General features: G+C 46.8%; 1 protein-coding gene across 1 annotated transcript; it reads left to right on the top strand.

Moving 5' to 3' along the window:
• Window positions 1-677: 677 nt before the first annotated feature.
• Window positions 678-18,136, top strand: lrp12 (low density lipoprotein receptor-related protein 12). The gene is made up of 13 exons (XM_033974948.2): window positions 678-1,610; window positions 2,556-2,612; window positions 2,801-2,933; window positions 3,274-3,391; window positions 3,687-3,753; window positions 5,059-5,297; window positions 6,049-6,198; window positions 6,389-6,610; window positions 9,035-9,301; window positions 9,983-10,185; window positions 13,553-13,685; window positions 16,046-16,354; window positions 16,522-18,136. The coding sequence occupies exons 1-13, from the start codon at window positions 1,556-1,558 to the stop codon at window positions 16,963-16,965; spliced, it is 2,397 nt and encodes a 798-aa protein (XP_033830839.1). The 5' UTR covers window positions 678-1,555; the 3' UTR covers window positions 16,966-18,136.
• The last annotated feature ends 4,331 nt before the right edge of the window (window positions 18,137-22,467 follow it).

Here is a 22,467-nt window from a genome sequence, read left to right on the forward strand (position 1 = left end):
TGACAGCATTCATATTTCGTTTGCCCTTTTGAATAACAAAACATTTTGCTTGCAGCTCATCAGGGATCCATCAAAATGAATCCAAGAAATCCCCCCCCCCCCTGCTGTGAATGAAAACTGGGTTTATGCCAATAAAGTAAATCATAGAATGGCACTTTTGTGAAGAATCATTTTGCACCACGGGCATCCAGATTTGTTTCACTGAGGGCCACTTACTGAAACATACTCAAAACGGAGGGCCACAGATTGGTGATCATTCAGATGGTGCATTTTACCATCTGAATGATCAGATGGAATGATGGTGCACCATACCTAAGGCTTGGAACATTAATTTTAGGTCTGTATCACAATGCAATGTGATCTTACTCAGGTTTCAGTGGTAAATTTGCTGTAAAAAATAACTGCTTGTGATCAGTTGGGTCAGTTGAGCAGAAGGCTTGACAAAAAAGTGGTGTGAGGCCCTAACCTTAACCCTAACTTTAAACTAAACTAAATGCTAACCTTAACCAAAGCCTAACCTTAACCAAACCCTAATCTTAACCCTAACCTGTTTCCTAACTTCAAAAATAACCTTGCTCCTGAACTTGATCACTTTCAATGTCCAGTCACAGCAGCCCTCCCCTTGTGACGTATGGCTCTGAGGCGGCGCGTGAGGATCTGGGGGCGGGGTCTTTCCTGCAGCTGTTTCGTTGTTCTCTCTGAGCTAAAGACTAACAACAGCTAATAGCTAACAGCACAGACCTTCAAAGCCGCACAAACCGCGGAGATGTGTGTGAAAAGAGGCGGTTTCGCTCCACACACGGGTCCGGGACTGTGACACCTCTCCCGTGACTCAGCTGGGGCTGTTCGGCCGTGGGACTCCGGGGTTAAACCTCATTTCTGCGGCTCTTGTCCGAGCAGAAGCGGTAGCATCAGGGTAGCATCGTTAGCATATTAGCGTCAGATTATTGTTATGAGTCAAAGTTATATTTATAATTTCGCAGTATTTTGCTTTAATCACCCTTAGTCCTGGAGCAAAATGTGTCAGGGCTACGACTGAACCTAGTGTTATTTATCTGTTATTTGTCTTTAAACGTACAATAGTATTTATTTTCACAATAAGCTAAGATAACGTTAGCACTGTCCGTGTTTGGATCCGCCACATTTCAGATTCTTTGTGTTTGAGTGATCCTTTGTCCGTGTGCAGAGTCTAGCCTCAGTCTGGTCCTGGTCTTGGTCTTGATCCTGGTCTTGGTCCTGGAGCTTTGGCAGTGTGTTTGTTTCACTCTGTCCCTTCAGTGTCCTGATCAGCTGTTAACTTCAATATGTGTATTGTATTTTTCAGTCCACTTGTACAAACCTTATTTATTTAATTTATTTAGTAAATATTTAGTGTTTAAGTTTGTTACAGTGTAGTTAAAGCTAAGCTTTAGAGTGGGGGGATTAGTCGTTATAACTAAACCCGGTCCGGACCCGCATTTGCCCGTTTTTGGTGGACTTTTCACGGTGTCTTGATGCCCTGATCCTCAGCTGTCTGATGCCTCTGGACTCCTCTCCTCTTCTTCATCGCTGAAACATGTCTCTGAAAGCTGGGGTTCACCTGGCACTCCACATGCTCCTGCTGCTCCCAGGTGAGACAAACACCTGCACACTGACCTCACACCTGCACACTGACCTCACACCTGCACACTGACCTCACACCTGCACACTGACCTCACACCTGCACACTGACCTCTGACCTCACACCTGCACACTGACCTCACACCTGCACACTGACCTCTGACCTCACACCTGCACACTGACCTCTGACCTCACACCTGCACACTGACCTCTGACCGCAATCTAAATGCACATGAGGACGTGAGTGAAAGGGTAATTTCAGGTTTAAATCAGACCTATTCTGCAAAATTGACTTTTCAGAGCTTTATAGTTAAAGTTGTTTCCCTTCTCATTGAACCTCTGAAGTTGTATTGGAGTGAGTCATGTATGCTTGAGTATTATTTTCAAGATGCCATTTCAACTCCCGTTTTCACCACCTCCAATACTCACCCAGTTCTCTGTACTTACTTCCTTGTCCAGGTTTATTTTCTTAATTGATGATAGACATAGGATTCGGTAGCGTTACGAAGTCATTTTGGTTCATATGAAAAAAAAAATTCAGCTGCTCGCTAGTGTGATGTGCAGCTATCCATAGGAGGGGCCAACAGCATGCAGTGACCGCAGTTTACTAACATGGAAGTCAGTGGACTTGTTTTTTTATTTTGTCATTTTTAGATCAATATTGTAATCTAAAATATGCAAATTATAACAATGATCCATGGGTGTCATCAGTTATAACTATATAGCAGACACAAGCACAGTGTGTCTGATTTCTGATGAGTCAGAATGCCAACTAGGAATGAGTTTTGTGGATACGGTACAACTAAAAACAATGACTTCTAATAGTATAACATCTTATAATATAAAATAAGAGCAAATAAAAGGCATGCCCAAAATCAGGTATTGGCAATGAACTCTTTAAACTGGTCGATAGAAGATGTTTTTGTGTTTACCTCTTCTGTGTGTCTCTTTTTTAGGGTGTGCCGCAACGTCTCAGAGAGATGAAAATGTCTACGTGTCTGGGATCACCAACGGTCAGTCTACACACTTCAGTTCACTTCAGTCCCTGGTCTAGTCATTGTCTAGTTCTGATCTAACCCCTCTCCAACCTCTTTCCCTTCAGCCTGCAGTGAGATGGTTTAGTCCTAATGTGTTTCTGGTTTAGTTCTGTTCTAGTCCTGGATTAGTCCTGGTCTAACCCTGGTCTAACCTCTCTCCTCAGCCTGCAGTGAGATGTTGCCGCTACGCTCCTCCTCTGGTCTGGTTTCCAGTCCTGGATGGCCTTTCCAGTATCCATCTAAAGTGAACTGCAGCTGGAATATCCGAGCGCATCCTGGGGACACAGTCACCATCAGGTGGGAGGAGCCATCATGTCTATAATAATCATCACCACTCACAAAATCCACGCCCTGTCAGCTCCCATTTTAGGTCATCTGCCTGACTGTGCGTTTCATTCTTTTTGTCTTCATTCTGTGGAGTTAATTTCAGTGAATGAATTTCAGAAGAAAGTTTCATAAGTTTTGTTTTTTGATGAATATGTGTAAAATCTGGTCCCTGACATAAACCCCGATCCTATGAAATGTAACAGTTTAAAGGGGCTGTCTCCCGATCAGGTGCTGGTTAAAGGCCGTTACAGTTTAAAGGGGCAGTCTTCTGGTCAGATACAGGTTAAAGGGACTGTCTCTGTTTCTGTAGTTTTCTGGACTTCTCACTGCAGTCGTCTCAGCGCTGCTCCTCAGATTTCCTCCTCATCGACGGACTCAGACTGTGTGGCTCCAGCAAACCTGCTCCTTATACCTCCAATACCAACCAGGTACTAGTGCTACTACTGCTGCTAATATTGCTAGTACTGCTACTACTACCTCCACTACTAACTCCACTACTACTACCTCCAACACCACAACCCCAAACACAAACCAGGTAGTAGCACTACTGCCCCCTTCACCTCCCAACACCAACCAGGTCCTGCTGCTATTAATACTAATACTGCTGCTACTAAAAATGCTACTGTTACTACTACAACTACTACTAATAATAATAATATTACTGATGTAAATGCTGCTACTACAAACTCCTTCCCAGTATTAAACGGCCTCTGTGTGTTTCAGGTGTCTATCCACTTTCACTCTGATGGAGCAGTAAGTGCAAAGGGCTTCAGACTGGAGTACAGCTCAGGTAATTCAGGAACAGGACTGTAGTGTGACTGGACAAGGACTATATTGTAAACTGTACAGCTCCAGAAATCAGAATAATACAATGATCCATAAAGAAAATAATTAGTTGTCTAGTGCAAAATGACAGTATTTAGTGTCTGTAATGAAGACTGCAGGGTCAGGGTTAGGGCATAGACTGTATAAAGCAGTGGATTAAGTGAGTGTGACGTCACCCACAGTGTTAAAATTAAGCTCATCACTGCTAGCAGTTATAGCAGCAAATTTGGACCCCACTTCCATATTTGGACTTCTGACTGTGAGTATTATAGCAACCAAAGAGCCTGTCAGTAGTTCAAGGTTGGCCTCTTCCCACCTGCAATACTGGTTTAGCAAAGGGTAGGCACTTAGCAACACTGTTAATTAAACCTAGATGGTCTGTTATTAATGTTCATGTCTTGACTTGCGGACAAAATAGTGAAATAAACCCAAGGATCAGGTAGAGTGGTTAATACCAACATTTTAAAGTCAGAATGATGAGCCTGACTAAAGCTGTTAGAGATAGTGGCCACGGTTTTTCAGTAGAAAGTGAAATGGAGTCGGAGTCAATGGAGCTGAAGCATGCCCATGCTTGCTTCCTGGCGGCTAGCGGGATAAATATGCCCATTTATATACACTCTATGGTTCTACTGAGACACCACTTCAGAAATGCAGAAAACATAGCAAGGCATTGTGGGAGATGGAGTTACATAACAGCTTTAATCTGGATTAGAGATGTGGTGGACAGTAAACGTTATAGAGTCAGATCAGACATGAGTGCCTCCCTCCCCCACACTGTCAGGCTCTCACATTCCTCCTCTCTCCTCTTCTCTCTCCTCCTTAGATCGTCCCTTTTCCCCTCCTCTCACCTTTCTTCTCTCTCTTTTTAAAAATATCTCTCATCTCCTCTCTTAGATCGTTGCTCCTCCCTCCTCTTTTGTCTCGCCTATCTGGTCTCTCGCCTCTTTTCTCCTCTTTCTTAAATATCTCTTTCTTACTCTCCTCTCTTAGGCCATCCCTCCTCCTGTGCTCTAGATCAGTTCCATTGCTCCTCCAGTTGCAGTATTCTTGCTCTCCTCTCTCACCTCACTTCTTTCTCTCTTCTTCCTTTCCTCCTCCCCTCTCTGTCTCGCCTCTCCTCCTCCTCTTTTTTTTTTTTTTTTTTTAAACCTTTCTCTCTCCTCTCTTTGGTCGTCCCTCCTCCTCCTGTGCTCTAATCCAGTTCTGTTGCTCCTCTGGTTACTGTGTTCCTCCTCTCTCCTCTTTTTAAAACATCTTACTTCTCTCATAGGTCGTCCCTCCTCATCCTCCTGCGCTCCGGATCAGTTCCATTGCTCTTCTGGTCGCTGTGTTCCTGAGTCATGGAGGTGTAATTCTCAGGACGAGTGTGGCGATGGTTCAGATGAAGAGCTGTGTGTCGATTCCTTCACTCCCTGCTCCTTCAGCCAGTTCCCCTGTGTGTCCCGCTACACCCGAATCTACACTTGTCTGCCCCAAAGCTTAAGGTGTGACGGGAGCATTGACTGTCAGGTGAGACCCAACACCAGAGACCCAGACTAAACCAGGACTGAACCAGGTATCTAGATAGTATAAACCCTTGGGTGTGATAGTTTGAGTGTAGCTCCTTCTCACCCACAGATATAAGGCAGTGACTCACCGGCCTCCATCAGAATTGAAGAAGCCTCTTGGACGAGTTGGAGCTTTCTACCATCTTATAATGTTGTTCCCTCATCAAAAAACATGCTTAAAGAGGTTTTAGATGTCATCCATGCATGTTTGAGTAATTCTGCAATTTATCTGAACCCTCCTCATAGCAATAAGAGCCTGTACAAAGCTCCGGCTACAAGCCTACGTCACCCGTGCAACACGACAATTCTCCATAAATATACAAAAGCATGATACAGAACTGTACAACAACAACAACTTGACAAACCTGATGCAATGTACCAGTAGCTGCCTTAGCAGGATGCTCTCTGATTGTAATGTGATGGAACTTTGAGGGGGGAGTGACTCTTGACTCTGCATCAAAAGCAAATGAAACTTTTCAAATATGTTAATATGTTGTTTTGGGCAAATATAGCATTTTCACAACAATATAAGGTAACATGATGAACTAAACATGTTATGTGTAGGCAGTTAATACCCTATAGAAGTGTCTTTTTCTCTGTCGTTCCCTCTGTTGTCTGATGTTCTCTGACCTGAGTGGCAGTCTTGTCTCTTGACTGTACAATCCCTAGGTCATTATTTGGTTTGCTATAGTCTTGTCTCTTGTTCCTCTCAGGACCTGAGTGATGAGGTGGACTGTGAGGTTCCGTTTTGTGGAGAACGTCTGAAGAACTTCTTTGGTTCCTTCAGTTCTCCAAACTACCCTGACTTCTACCCGCCAGGCTCCAACTGCACCTGGCTCATTGACACTGGGGACCACCGCAAGGTTAGACCGGGGACTAGACCGGGGACTAGACCGGGGACTAGACCGGGGACTAGACCGGGGACTAGACCGGGGACTAGACCGGGGACTAGACCGGGGACTAGACCGGGGACTAGACCGGGGACTAGACCGGGGACTAGACCGGGGACTAGACCGGGGACTAGACCGGGGCTAATTCCTTATCCATGTTCAGGTGATCCTGCGGTTCACAGACTTTAAACTGGATGGGACCGGGTTTGGGGACTTTGTGAAGGTCTTCGATGGTCCAGACGAGAACCCGAGGCGTCTCCTCAGAGTCCTGACAGCACTGGACTCCAGGGGCCCCCTGGTGGTCGTATCCTCCTCTGGACAGCTACGAGTTCACTTCTATGCCGACAAGATTAACGCGGCACGAGGGTTCAATGCCACGTACCAGGTCTGACTATACTGATACTACTACTACTGCTCATACTACTCATACTATATCTCAACACATTGCGAGGGTTCACATACCAGGTCTGACTGATCTGATACTAGTAGCACTGTGAGGGTCTCAGGGTGAAGTCTCAGTATACTCTGATACTAGTACTACTGTTACTACTGATACTACTGATCAAAGCAAAGGTTCAACACCACTTACCAGCCCTGACTGATACTCTAAAGCCTCATTTCCACTGGCACGGTTCGCTTGGGGCCACCTTGGGGTGAAACAACTACGGGGATAGGCACCCACAGCCGGGAAGCGTTTCCATAACAAATGGCCCAGGCCGTGACCAAGGTCTATCAAGACTTGATCTGACTTGATTATGTCATATACCACCATATTTCCAGTGATGGCCACTTGTATGTTGAGCTAATATGCTTTGCAAAACATACCTAGCCAGCTGTTTCCTCTTTATCAGTGCACGCCACGTCAAGATAGAAAAAAAACTTTTGTAGTGTATAATGCAAATATCACTAGCAAACTCCAATTCATTAAATAAAAAGGGGTTAAAATGCAGCATAGAGGTTCAGAAAGCTTTAGCTTTAGCCCCATGTCACAGCGCCACAAATTTGGAACACTAAATGTGTTGTTGTGATTTTCTGAGATCAGCTTTATGAGAATATAATTCAGGTACCATTTAGATTTTTATTAAGTTAATATATAGTTATGTTGAGTCAGTGCTAGTTGTTCACAGAACAGGGCCCTGCCTCTGGACCTGGAGCCCTACCTGGAGCATGGAAACAAAACGTGGAGGAAGCTGCAGCATTCCTCCAATGAGTGTGCGGGGGAGTGACCTGTCCCAAGTCTCAAGCGTTCCTGACCCCTTTGGAAGGTAGTGGTCCGCTTTGGACCTTAAAAGGGGGCTGCACTCCGGCTCCGCACTGTACCGGCCCCTATGGAAACGAAGCTTGATACTACTATTGCTACTACTCTTACTACTCACAGTACTGATTCTCACGGTTGGGCATCCCAGTATTCAGCACTTGCGTGGCGCTTTGCGTGGCTTGGCAATCATGGCGAAGGGCAAAATGACACAGCAGCCCATAGGAAAGCATCGGACTACTAGAGGAGATGCACAAATGCTGAAGTCTGGACAATGTAAATCAACCACTGTGTGGAGGAGTGTCAATGTAAAGGCTCAGTAACCCCATCTGAATCACTTATTGCAAATGCATAACACCAAAGCGAGAAAAGACTTTTCCACTGTGTATACTCACAGCTAACTTGAATGGTAGTGTATTCTTATATTCCAGCAATAGAGGTTTGAAACACTGATAGTGATGACTCTACAACTTAAGCACTTTTAAAGGCATTTGTATGCTAAACGAAAAGGTACCAAAACAGCTCCAGGTGCTAGAGCCAACAACTTGAGTCCACACCCTGATCATTCCTGTGAATGGTTTTTCCACATCCAATAAGTGTGACCACTTCAGAGAGAAAAACATAGTCTTATTATATATCCATCCATCCATTTTCCTCCGCTCATCCGGAGCCGGGTCGCGGGGGCAGCAGTCTAAGCAGGGACTCCCAGACTTCCCTCACCCCGGACACGTCCTCCAGCTCCTCCGGTGGGACCCCAAGGCGTTCCCAGGCCAGCCGGGAGACATAGTCCCTCCAGCGTGTCCTGGGTCTTCCCCGGGGCCTCCTCCCGGTGGGACATGCCCAGAACACCTCCCTAGGGAGGCGTCCAGGAGGCATCCTGAGCAGATGCCCGAGCCACCTCAACTGGTTCCTCTCAACGTGTAGGAGCAGCGGCTCTACTCCGAGCTCCTCCCGTGTGACCGAGCTCCTCACCCTAAGCTGAGCCGGAAGGCGAAGCTCTCGATTTACCGGTCAATCTACGTTCCTACCCTCACCTATAGTCATGAGCTCTGGGTAATGACCGAAAGGACAAGATCGCGGATACAAGCGGCTGAAATGGGCTTCCTCCGCAGAGTGGTCTTATTATATAATATAACCAAACAGGGCTGTAGCTATCCATTATTTTAGTAATCTAGTAATCTATCAATTATTTATTTGATTAATCGAGAATCAAGTAATTTGTGGCATTATTTTTAGGGAATTTGATGAGTTGAGTGAAGTTGCCCATTACTTTCCATTGAAGTTTTCCCCTTCGTAAATATGGTGACTGTGAGGATAACATATACTCCACTGCCCACACTAGTACTGATACTACTACTACTACTATTCATACTAGCACTAATACTACTGGTAGTGCGTCTGACACACAGGAATACAGTACAGCCTGAACGTTTTAAGGCAGTCTGTTTTCTTAAAGCATTCACTCTTAAGGTGGTGTGCTGATTTAAGGCTGCCTGTTTTAAGGCGGTGTGTTTACTTAAGGTGGTCTGTTTAATGTGGTCTGGTGTGTTGCAGGTAGAGGGTTTCTGTCTGCCCTGGGAGCTTCCATGTGGAGATGGTTTTGGCTGCTACAGTTCATCCAATCGCTGCGATGGATTCTGGCACTGCCCAAATGGTCGGGACGAGTCGAACTGCTCCTGGTGCCAACAGAACGAGTTTCCCTGCTCCAGGAACGGAGCGTGTTACCCCCGATCGGACCGCTGCAACTACCAGAACCGCTGCCCAAATGGGTCAGATGAGAAAAACTGTTACAGTTGCCAGCCAGGCAACTTCCACTGCAAGGTACCAACTGTACAGCAAATATAGATAATACATCATTCAAGATACTATTGTAGCCACAGCTGCCTTGCGGCAGACTGATGGAAGTGAGGCTGACAATCTGCTCCACCGGTCCCTCCAACCACATCACAACACTCACACCACTTTCATACTAGGCAAGGCTGGGAAGTATATTGCCTAACAACCATTTTGCCAGTGGCACCCCACTGTGGCAACTGGAATTCCCGTGGTCTCCCATTAAAGTACTACAAATACAAAATTCACTTCAAGGTACAACCTGTAGCACATTTTCAGGAGGCTATGATCAATAGGAGCGTTCATGGTCCTGTTTAGCTGTTTGATTTTCAACAAAAAGAGCAACTAACTGAAAAACTGTTAGCTAATGCTAGCTAGCTTGTAACTGTAATGTTATTTGAGAGACTTGTTTAAGAGCACAAATTAGCTCACCTGCTGTAGTTCCACCTAAGTAAATTTTTCATAGTCAGACTGTATTGAAATAAAGATCAGATTGAAGTCTTAATAAAGCCTCAAACCCATTCCCTTCAGTTTGCATCACACCCCCTGTGAATGTTGATGACCTTAGCTGCAAAGTATGAATGGGGCCTGGTGGATTACAGATGTATCACAAGTGGACATTTGGTACTTCCTGGTTCTGTTCTGATATATGGGTGCCATGTGTTCCAGAATAACCGGTGTGTGTTTGAGTCTTGGGTTTGCGATGCTCAGGACGACTGTGGCGACGGCAGCGATGAAGAGGCGTGTCCTGTTACTGTGCCGACCAGAGTCATCACAGCGGCGGTCATTGGCTCACTCATTTGTGGCCTCCTATTGGTCATTGCACTCGGCTGCACCTGCAAACTCTACTCTTTGCGCATGTTCGAACGCAGGTCTGTCTTCACAGTAACCTCCTGTGTCTGATGCCCTCCCTCTGTGTGCCAGATGCCCTCCCTCTCTGTGTGCCAGATGCCCTCCCTCTCTGTGTGCCAGATGCCTTCCCTTTCTGTGTGTCAGATGCCCTCTCTCTCTGTGTGCCAGATGCCCTCCCTCTCTGTGTGCCAGATGCATTTCTGTGTGCCAGATGCCCTCCCTCTCTGTGTGCCAGATGCATTTCTGTGTGTCAGATGCCTTCCCTCTCTGTGTGCCAGATGCATTTCTGTGTGTTAGATGCATTTCTGTGTGTTAGATGCATTTCTGTGTGTTAGATGCCTTCCCTCTCTGTGTGCCAGATGCCCTCCCTCTCTGTGTGCCAGATGCATTTCTGTGTGTCAGATGCCCTCCCTCTCTGTGTGCCAGATGCATTTCTGTGTGTCAGATGCCTTCCCTCTCTGTGTGCCAGATGCCTTCCCTCTCTGTGTGCCAGATACCTTCCCTCTCTGTGTGCCAGATGCCCTCCCTCTCTGTGTGCCAGATGCATTTCTTTGTGTCAGATGCCTTCCCTCTCTGTGTGTCAGATGCCTTCCCTCTCTGTGTGCCAGATGCCTTCCCTCTCTGTGTGCCAGATGCCCTCCCTCTCTGTGTGCCAGATGCATTTCTGTGTGTTAGATGCCTTCCCTCTCTGTGTGCCAGATGCCCTCCCTCTCTGTGTGCCAGATGCATTTCTGTGTGTTAGATGCCTTCCCTCTCTGTGTGCCAGATGCCCTCCCTCTCTGTGTGCCAGATGCATTTCTGTGTGCCAGATGCCCTCCCTCTCTGTGTGCCAGATGCATTTCTGTGTGTTAGATGCCTTCCCTCTCTGTGTGCCAGATGCGTTCCCTCTCTGTGTGCCAGATGCCCTCCCTCTCTGTGTGTCAGATGCCTTCCCCCTCTGTGTGCCAGATGCCCTCCCTCTCTGTGTGCCAGATGCATTTCTGTGTGTTAGATGCCTTCCCTCTCTGTGTGCCAGATGCCCTCCCTCTCTGTGTGCCAGATGCATTTCTGTGTGTTAGATGCCTTCCCTCTCTGTGTGCCAGATGCCTTCCCTCTCTGTGTGCCAGATGCCCTCCCTCTCTGTGTGTCAGATGCCTTCCCTCTTTGTGTGCCAGATGCCCTCCCTCTCTGTGTGTTAGATGCCTTCCCTCTCTGTGTGTCAGATGCCCTCCCTCTCTGTGTGCCAGATGCATTTCTGTGTGTTAGATGCCTTCCCTCTCTGTGTGCCAGATGCCTTCCCTCTCTGTGTGCCAGATGCCCTCCCTCTCTGTGTGTCAGATGCCTTCCCTCTCTGTGTGCCAGATGCCTTCCCTCTCTGTGTGTTAGATGCCTTCCCTCTCTGTGTGTCAGATGCCCTCCCTCTCTGTGTGCCAGATGCATTTCTGTGTGTTAGATGCCTTCCCTCTCTGTGTGCCAGATGCCTTCCCTCTCTGTGTGCCAGATGCCCTCCCTCTCTGTGTGTCAGATGCCTTCCCTCTCTGTGTGCCAGATGCCCTCCCTCTCTGTGTGTTAGATGCCTTCCCTCTCTGTGTGTCAGATGCCCTCCCTCTCTGTGTGCCAGATGCATTTCTTTGTGTCAGATGCCTTCCCTCTCTGTGTGTCAGATGCCTTCCCTCTCTGTGTGCCAGATGCCTTCCCTCTCTGTGTGCCAGATGCCCTCCCTCTCTGTGTGCCAGATGCATTTCTGTGTGTTAGATGCCTTCCCTCTCTGTGTGCCAGATGCCCTCCCTCTCTGTGTGCCAGATGCATTTCTGTGTGTTAGATGCCTTCCCTCTCTGTGTGCCAGATGCCCTCCCTCTCTGTGTGCCAGATGCATTTCTGTGTGCCAGATGCCCTCCCTCTCTGTGTGCCAGATGCATTTCTGTGTGTTAGATGCCTTCCCTCTCTGTGTGCCAGATGCGTTCCCTCTCTGTGTGCCAGATGCCCTCCCTCTCTGTGTGTCAGATGCCTTCCCCCTCTGTGTGCCAGATGCCCTCCCTCTCTGTGTGCCAGATGCATTTCTGTGTGTTAGATGCCTTCCCTCTCTGTGTGCCAGATGCCCTCCCTCTCTGTGTGCCAGATGCATTTCTGTGTGTTAGATGCCTTCCCTCTCTGTGTGCCAGATGCCTTCCCTCTCTGTGTGCCAGATGCCCTCCCTCTCTGTGTGTCAGATGCCTTCCCTCTTTGTGTGCCAGATGCCCTCCCTCTCTGTGTGTTAGATGCCTTCCCTCTCTGTGTGTCAGATGCCCTCCCTCTCTGTGTGCCAGATGCATTTCTGTGTGTTAGATGCCTTCCCTCTCTGTGTGCCAGATGCCTTCCCTCTCTGTGTGCCAGATGCCCTCCCTCTCTGTGTGTCAGATGCCTTCCCTCTCTGTGTGCCAGATGCCTTCCCTCTCTGTGTGCCAGATGCCTTCCCTCTCTGTGTGCCAGATGCCCTCCCTCTCTGTGTGCCAGATGCATTTCTGTGTGTTAGATGCCTTCCCTCTCTGTGTGCCAGATGCCCTCCCTCTCTGTGTGCCAGATGCATTTCTGTGTGTTAGATGCCTTCCCTCTCTGTGTGCCAGATGCCCTCCCTCTCTGTGTGCCAGATGCATTTCTGTGTGCCAGATGCCCTCCCTCTCTGTGTGCCAGATGCATTTCTGTGTGTTAGATGCCTTCCCTCTCTGTGTGCCAGATGCGTTCCCTCTCTGTGTGCCAGATGCCCTCCCTCTCTGTGTGTCAGATGCCTTCCCCCTCTGTGTGCCAGATGCCCTCCCTCTCTGTGTGCCAGATGCATTTCTGTGTGTTAGATGCCTTCCCTCTCTGTGTGCCAGATGCCCTCCCTCTCTGTGTGCCAGATGCATTTCTGTGTGTTAGATGCCTTCCCTCTCTGTGTGCCAGATGCCTTCCCTCTCTGTGTGCCAGATGCCCTCCCTCTCTGTGTGTCAGATGCCTTCCCTCTTTGTGTGCCAGATGCCCTCCCTCTCTGTGTGTTAGATGCCTTCCCTCTCTGTGTGTCAGATGCCTTCCCTCTCTGTGTCAGATGCCCTCCCTCTCTGTGTGTTAGATGCCTTCCCTCTCTGTGTGTCAGATGCCTTCCCTCTCTGTGTGTCAGATGCCTTCCCTCTCTGTGTGTCAGATGCCTTCCCTCTCTGTGTGTCAGATGCCTTCCCTCTCTGTGTGCCAGATGCCCTCCCTCCCCGTGTGACAGATTGTGTCACATGCCCGCCCTGTGTGGCAGATTGTGTCAGATACCCTACCACTCCTTGTGTCAAATGCCCTCCCTCCTCATGTGTCAGATGCCTTCCCTGTGTGTAGTTTAGACCTATTCTGAAATGGTGGACTGTTGTAGGAGTTTAAGTTGCTCTGGTCATCTCTGATTGGCTGCAGGTCTTTTGAGACGCAGTTGTCCCGCGTGGAAGCGGAGCTTCTGAGGAGAGAGGCTCCACCCTCTTACGGTCAGCTGATTGCTCAGGGTCTGATCCCTCCCGTGGAGGACTTTCCCGTCTCTTCTGGGAACCAGGTAAGGCTGGACCGGGGGCTGGACTTAAGGCATCTGTCCTGGAGAATCTTTACCTGGCTATGCATTCTCAGCTCAGGTTCTCTGTAGTATTAGTCAGCCTAAAATGTGAAATAGTGTTATTAGTCTGTAGTATATTTAATAGCAAATTTGTAGTACTTATATATACTTGTACCTCTTTAGGCCTCTGTCCTGGATAACCTTCACCTGGCCTCCTCTCTCCCTGTATTATTAGTCTAACATAGGTAGTAGTGGTATAAGTCTGTAGTAGGACTGTTGAAAGAATTTTCCTTGTAACTTGACATCCTTCAGCACTGCGGTCTGCAGTGTGTACGGAGATGGACATGGATAGCGCCTGACTACACTTGCGGGAACAAGCTCTTGAGAAAAGACACACAGCAGGTCTGCTCCGCTCACGTTACTAATGGAGGCAATCACCTCAAGCTACACGGACAGCGTGGCAGCTTCTCCCGGTTTTCCCGGAGCTACTTGAAGTGTCCGTATCTTGGAAAGACCACCCTTGCTCCAGCAAGAACCCCATTTTAGGCGCATCTTCACTGGATTTTATCGATATGGACAAGCTTGGCATGGCCCATATGCCACACACTCATGGTGGTGGCCTATTTTCATCTGAAGCTCTCAGTGTCATCCACCAGACCACCCACCCCTCTAAAACCAACTGCTGTCAGTCCACCATGGCTGAGAGTGTCTACAAAGTGCCAGTAAGAGCTCTTAATGACTATCAGCCGAGCGGAACTCTTTGAGGACATGGCTAACGTCCTTAACCCCATAGCATGGGATGACATTACCACTGTCTCTGACATTTGCCTATGTGTCCAACATTGTGCTGTGCAGGCTATTGGCAAATGTATGGCCATGTTGGTGTTACAAGAGAGGGCTAGGTGGTTGAATTTGACCAATCTGACTGACAAAGAAAGGGAAGCTATTTTTGACATGCCAGCAGTCCCAGGGGGGATTTTCGGATCCGTATTTGCTTCTGTGCAACATTTAGAGCATTACATTTCTGAATCTGAATCTAGGAAGAAGGAAGGGTCTCCTGAACGAGGGCGTGAGCCTGGGCACTGTGTCGACCAGAAAGGTGGCAACCACCACTTCACAGGCTGGGGTGATGTGTTCAAATGCCATTCATAGGTCTGCCTTAGGAGTCCTTGTACATGAATTACCTAGCGCTTATGGCAGTGGCCTGACACTGAAGCGTTTTCTTTTGTTTGTCTGGGGGCACCATGTGCTGGTGAGGATGGACAAAATTTCCACGGTGGCTCACAAAATTTGCCTAGGGGGGCTGCGCTCGTGTTGCTTGCTTGCACTCGCGCACAAGCTTCTGATATAGACCATTGTACATCTCCTCTCTTTAAGAGCAAAATTGTAATACCTTAGCCTATTACAGTACCAATAATGTAATAATATGCAGTGCAGTATTGTCCCAAATATGTAACACAGTTACACTATTTTGCATTAATTTTGATTTACTTTTTATCTGTTAAAGGAAATGAAGACCTCATATGAGGTTTAAAAATATAGGTTACTATTTTGAGCTTAACTTCTCTAAGTTCCCCCCTTGGACCTTCACCCACAGTTTAAAAAACAGCTTTCATTTGCACATAGCACAATGAATTTCAGATATTTTAGATCCAGTACAGTCATTATCATTGCCATAGACTTAGACTTTGCACTATCTTCAATTCTTTACATTTGCACCTTTTCTGGTGAGGATACCATGGTGTTACAATTTATGCTGGGTTGACTTTAGCCCTGAGAATGGGACATTTTTGATTGACTGGACAGATATTGCGGAGCAGAAGACAGGTTAGCTTACTCATTTTATTTAGGCTACTTTACAGTCAATGGGAAAGACAAAACATTGTGATGCGCACAGCACTGAGCATGAAGTGAGCACTTGTGTCACTGTATTTTCACTTGCCCACTAAGGCAACAAGGCAGAGGAGAGAACTTTCCCAGATAAGCAGAGTGCTGGTTATCAAGGGGCGAACCAAACCTCAAGTCTGCAGCTCCTCCAGTAAGTTACATATAGTCCATGCACCCTCGGTATTGTTGAATTACACTGGGCATGTGTGTGGAACCTCATTAAAATGCAAAATGCAGTTACCGTGGTCACTTGAGCCTTGGTGCAATGTGATTGATCATGCCTCAGTATTGCAATATTGCGGTTACCATGGCAGCCCTAGTCTGTAGTCTGTATTAGTACTTGTATATTTAGGAGACCTTCGCCTGACTGTTCGTTTGCAGCTTGAGTTCTCTGTAGTATTAGTTTAACGTGAGGTAATTGTACAAGTCTGTAGCAGTAGTAAAATTTGCAGTACCTGTATATACTTGTACTTTAGGCCTCTGTCTTGGAGAACCTTCGCCTAGCCGTGCGTTCTCAGCTTGGGTTCCCCTCTCTGCGGTTCTCACGGCGGTCCTCATGGGGGCGCTGGTTTTCGTCGCGGCGCCGGTCGTCTGTGGCGCTCGTGTCATCGGAGCTGGAGGCAGGGCGTCTCCATGGCGATGGCTCTGAGGGGGCGGAGCCTCTGCTGCAGGAAGCGGAACCAGAGGGTGCAGTGGGCGGAGCCATACAGAAGGTTCCCGTGGAAGCAACAACACTGTCATCGGCACAGACGGCGCCAACGGCCCCAACGCAGCGCCTCAGCTGGGTACGAACCAACCAATCACACTCACCCACGTGCATGAATTGACCAGACACAATCACCCGTATGTTCAAATGTGTGGCATCTTTCTTATTCTGTCAGCATGTGTATGTTATAATCTAAACGTGTGTTTATTCTGATTTAAACGTGTTTGTTCTAATGTGTCCTTTCAGCCATTGGACTCAGGCTCTGTGTCGGCTGCAGCTCTGCAGCGACTTGCCTCAAACCTGCAGCGGCTCCTGAACCCTGACCGTCACCGTGGCAACGAGCCTCCTCCCCGTCGCCATGGAGACGGACCAGAGCGTCACCTTGGCGATGCCACAGAGCCTCAGCATCAGCGCGGCAATGGAACCTGCCATCGCTGTGGCAAAGTGCACACGGGAGCCCCAGAAACCTGCTCCCAACCAGGACCAAACCAGGAACCAAACCACAGTCCGAGTCTGACAGACCAGAGCCTGAGCCAGGACCTGGGACTGAGCCAGGACCTGGGACTGAGCCAAGACCTGGGACTGAGCCAAGACCTGGGACTGAGCCAAGACCTGGGACTGAGCCAAGACCTGGGTCTGAACCAGGACCAGAGCCGAGAGAGCAGTGACGATGAACTTCTGCTGCTCTAGAAACAAAATCAAGAACTAACCCAACTTGATGAGGGCACGCAGAGTCGTGTCCTCCTTCTATCCAACTGTCCCTCTGCTCATGTCCAGTTATGTCCAAACCTACTCTGCTCCTCTGCCTCTGCTCCTCGTCAGGTTAAATCTTTTTGTGATGTCACTACTCCCCAGCTGAACCGGCCAATCACGGACGATGTACGAAGAACTGTCCAATAGCGGTACAAGGCTTGAATCACGTGAAGCACAACCCCCTCCCTCACAGTGCTGACGGGTCTCTGGTCGGTCTGGGGTCTGAGTTGGGTCTTGAGTCAGTCTGGTGTGGATTCTTGGTTGGTCCAGACTTTAACCCTTAGCAAACATGTGCCCTCTGGTGGTAGTTAGTTTAAGGCCATTGTTTCTGGAGATCAGATTTAAAGTGTCTGTGACAGGTTAGACTACTAATTTTTCTAAAACACAGTTAAGATCATAGATCATTATATTCAAGATTTCATGCTTGTTTTCCCAATTTGGCCATTTTTAGGTTTCAAATTTTACTTCCTGGAAAATTGTGATGTCACACTAGGGAATTCCATAATGTTACCTAGCAACCATGTTTACACAGGGCCAAAAGCCCTATCTGTCCTCTCATAGAAATGATGATCTGACAAATAAAAATCTAAGAAAACACCTTTATTTTGTTGAAAGTATCAGAAAAATGTTTCATTTGTGCAAATTGTACTGAACTTTGGACAGAATTTCCCAAGTGTGATGTCATTTGTCTCTACTTTCTGTAATTTTCAACATATTTTTCAACTTTACAAATTGCTTCTTGATTGGTGTAAAACTATAATTTATATTTACAACTGTCAAATTTAGAGAATCATCAAAACCTGTCATGCGCACTTTAAACCCTGATATTTCACATTCCAAAGTCCAGCACCAAAAGTTAAAAAATATTCACCCATATTTGGAACACACTGCTCTTTTTCAATGATGGAGAACCTACAGAACCAGAACCTCGAAGAACCCGGTCTAAAACCTGGACTAAATCTGGTTTTGGTCTTATTTATTGCAGACTTGTTTGTTGTTTCCTGTTGTTTTGTTGATGTGCTTTCTGCATGATCGAAGATGGTCGATGGTTGGATTTTCCTTTACGTCTGAGACAAAAAGATTAAAATATTTCCTGTGTCTCTTGTGGTTCTTCTGTTTTAAAGAAAAAATTAGGTTTGGATTTTTGTGACAGAAAATTCAAAGTTTTTGAGATTGCGACTGATTAGCTGAAAGATTTCTGGAATTTTCAAACATTGACTCAAAGTGATCAAGACGTTTCAAGAAAAAATCAGCAGAAACCTTTTCATTTGAGTGACATTAACACAGTACAGTAGTACTATTAATAATATTCAAAATAAGACCACCTTTTATTATAACCTCATTTATACCATATGTATGGGGCACACCTGATGACCTGCGCACAAAAAAAACGTGGCCTCAAATTATGATTTTGTTCCCACATTCCCGTGCTTTAACCAATTTGTTCCTACAAATTAAGAACTTAATTCTTAAACTTGGAAATACTGAAACCCTGTGCAAATCAAGGCTGATCATTGTGACAGGGTGTCACAATGTCATTGTATTTTAAACCAAGGTCAAGATAAGATTCATTTTTGTGAGCTGCAGAATACATGGTGGAAGTACCGCCTCACTGCATAACAGAACTTCTGGTTAATGGTAAAATATGGCTCCTTCCGAATTGTTCCGATTGTAGGTCCTAGGTCCTAGCCCCTAACTCCTTTACCTTTGAAACTATGTCATGATGTCAACCATAAGAGTCCTTAGCAGATAGAAGGAGCTTTAGCTGTGTTTGGAGAATCCAACCATCCTAACTAGCAGGGAACAAGGGAGAAGTCACCTGACCCTACAGCTGTTTAATAAAAACTACAACACCCACAAAACGGACTACAATAAGTGCTCCTTGTGCTCCTCTACTGCATTGATTTTAATGATGATTTCAACATGAAAGTACTTAAATGACCACAGTGTTTGCACACGAGAGATGCTGCTGCTATTGGGGAAAAGAACGGTCTGCCATGAACCTGCAAACTCTACCATCTGTGATTCTGAAAAGTTTAAACATGAACCACCTCCAACAATAAGATATCGGCCCATGCACAAAACAGAATAAATATTCTCCACATTCACCATCAGCTGCACTCCTCTGTCCCACAAATATTCAGATCTGTGTGCCAGAGCATAGAGCGGTGCATGGGGCTCCACCAGTGGAGTTTATGCAAATTAGTAATACAGGTTACATATATTACAATATACAGTTGTCCCTCGCTATATCGCGGTTCACCTTTCGCGGCCTCCGTGTTTCGCAGATTTTTTTTTTTGTGTGCAATTTTACGGACGATCCGGACGATCCTAGAGCAGTGCCTGGACTCAGCGGCCCAAGACTTGATGGACCTGATCCACAGAGACACACCAGGTCTGCCCTAGTTTAATCAGAATCAGAATCACTTTTATTGATCCCCGAGGGGAAACTCTCTTCGTTACAGATGCCACCGACCCAAAATAGAAAAATTAAAAATAAGTAGCGTCATAGTAGTTCACAGTGTTAAAAAACAATAAGAATGAAATAGAGTCAATAAATAATTAAAATAGAGTCTATAAATATTTACAAACAACATAATTGCATCAATGTACAGACAGTAGATGGGATATTGCAGTACTTGTATGTGATCAGTTACAGCGAAGAATTGAACAGTTTGATGGCGATAGGCAGGAAAGATTTCCTGTGTCTCTCAGTGGAGGAGCATGGCAATATCAGTCTGTGGCTGAACAAGCTCTTCTGATTGGCCAGCACCTTGTGGAGGGGGTGGAAGGGAGCGTCCAGAATAGTCCTGATTTTGGCCAACATCCTCCTGTCCGACACAACAGTCAGAGAGTCCAGCTCCTCCCCCACAACATGGCCAGCCTTCCTGATGATCTTATTGAGTCTATTAGTGTCCCTCACGCGCAGACTGCTGCCCCAGCAGACCACAGCATACATGATGGCACTGGCCACCATAGACTCATAGAACATCCTGAGCATTGTCCTGCAGATGTCAAAGGACCTCAGCCTCCTCAGGAAATAGAGGTGGCTCTGACCCTTCTTGTAGACAGCGTCCACGTTTCTGCTCCAGTCCAGTTTATTATCCAAGTACGTTCCCAGGTACTTGTACTCCTCCACCACGTCCACACTAACCCCATGGATGGAGATGGGAGTCACAGCAGCTTTGGTCCTCCTCAGGTCCACCACCAGTTCTTTTGTCTTGGTCACGTTGAGTTGAAGGTGGTTCTTTTCACTCCAGGTGACAAAGTTGTCCACTACAGTCCTGTACTCCCTCTCATCACCACCGCTGATGCATCCCACCACTGCAGAGTCATCAGAAAACTTCTGAAGGTGGCAAGTCTCACTGCAGTAGCTGAAGTCCGTAGTGTAGAGAGTGAAGAGGACTGTCCCTTGTGGAGCCCCGGTATTGCTGACCACTCTGTCCGACACACAGCCCTGTAAGCGTACATACCGTGGTCTTCCAGTAAGATAGTCCACGATCCAGGACACCAAGGAGTCATCCACCTTCATCACAGCCAGCTTCTCAGCCAGCAGAGCCGGCCTGATGGTGTCAAAGGCACTGGAGAAGTAAAAAAACATGACCCTCACAGTGGTAGCCGGCTTGTCCAGGTAGGGGTAGGCTCTGGAGTATGGTCAGGATGGCGTCGTCTACTCCAAGGTGGGGCTGGTAGGCGAACTGGAGGGGGTCCTGCAGATGTTGGACCCTGGGCCGCAGCTGCTCCAAAAAGTAGTCCTGATTCAGTCCCGGTTCAGTCCTGGTTTAGTCCTGGTTCAGTTCTGGTGCAGTTCTGGTGCAGTTCTGGTTGTTTTCTGATCATATTATTTTAGTTCCTGCTGTGAGCATGAAGCAGGAACACAACAACATTAAAGAGGAACTGGAAGCTTCAGGTAAATGTCAGATGCCCTCCTATCTTCCTGTATTTTAGCTGAACCTGGTTCTGATATGAGCTTTAGACTTTTGTTACCAGATTTAAACTTTGTTTTTGTGAAAGTGGAGCCGGAGGAGCAGGAGATCCACTTCACCAGGACCCAGGATCCAAACCAGGATCTTTTTCAGGCTGAGACTCTCCAGTTCTGTCCCCAATGCAGCTCCACCATCCAGACTCCGGAGCTCCAGGGAGGCCCTTCAATAGTCCTACGCCATGCCCAGCCGCAGTGCTCCTTCTGTGGGCAGAACTTGGCCTGTGACACCCTTCTCCTGGAATATAACTATAACCTGGACCTCCGGAGCGTGGAGTTCCGCTGCTCTGTTTGTGGGCAGGATGTGGGCCAGGTGGGGGCACTGTTGGAACACGTCTCAGCACCTCTCCTTGAGTAGCGCACCAGGTTTAGGGTTCTACTCAGTGGATGAGAACAGCTGCAGGAGCACCTGAAGAGGCACCTGCGCTAACCACTCTGCCACAGGCAGAGCTGTTGAAAACTTGGAGCTGTTTCTTTTTATTTTCTGAAGATTGAAATATTTTTACAGAAATAAAGTCCTAACTCAAGTGTTTTTATTGAACGAGTTCAACATTTAGTCCCTGGCCTAGTCTAGTAGTTTTTTGGTGTCACAGCAGAGGCTCTAACCCGCAGGATCCGAGGAGCAGCTGTGGGGTCCAGAGGAGTAGGGCCCTGGTTAGGAGTATGTAGCTGGAGAATTATTCATAATTTTGTTTACTTCATAAAATCTTTTATTTTAGATTTACTGTCAAACCCAAAGAATTGGTAGATTCAATAACTCCATAATCCTCCTAACAGCACAGAGTATTTAACACAGTTGAATCCAGAACTTTACATACACTATATAAAATGACACATAGGCTTTTTTTTTCTCAATGTCTGGCATGAAATCAGACTCAATATTTGCTGTTTTATGTCAATTAGAATTACCAAAAATATTTCTATTTGCTAAATTCCAGAATAATGAGAAAATGAGATGAGATGTTTTGGACACATTTTCATGCCTTTCTTCAAAGTCAGAAGTTTACATATAGTAAGATTACTATGCAATTAAAGAATGTGGGAAAACCCAGAGGATGATAAAGTCGTGTCTTTGAAAGGTTCTGATTGGTTTATTGCGTTCATTAGAGATTCACGTGTGTTTGAAGACACACCTGAAACACACTGCTCCTTTGTGTAACATCATGGGAAAGTTAAAAGATATCAGCCAAGATATCAGGAAGAGAATTGTGGACTTGCACAAGTCTGGTTCATCCTTGGTGCAATTTCCAGACGCCTCAAGGTTCTACACAAGTATAAGCACCATGGGAATGTCCAGCCATCACATTGCTCAGGATGGAGACTGGTTCTGTGTTCCAGAGATGAATGTACTTTGGTCCAAAATGTGCAGATCAACCCAAGAACAAAAGTAAAAGACCTTTTGAAGATGCTGCTTAAGCTGGTAAGAGTGTGTCATTATCCACAGTGAAACAAGTACT

Source organism: Periophthalmus magnuspinnatus, chromosome 11 (genome assembly GCF_009829125.3).
Source record: "Periophthalmus magnuspinnatus isolate fPerMag1 chromosome 11, fPerMag1.2.pri, whole genome shotgun sequence".
Lineage (NCBI taxonomy): Eukaryota > Metazoa > Chordata > Actinopteri > Gobiiformes > Gobiidae > Periophthalmus > Periophthalmus magnuspinnatus.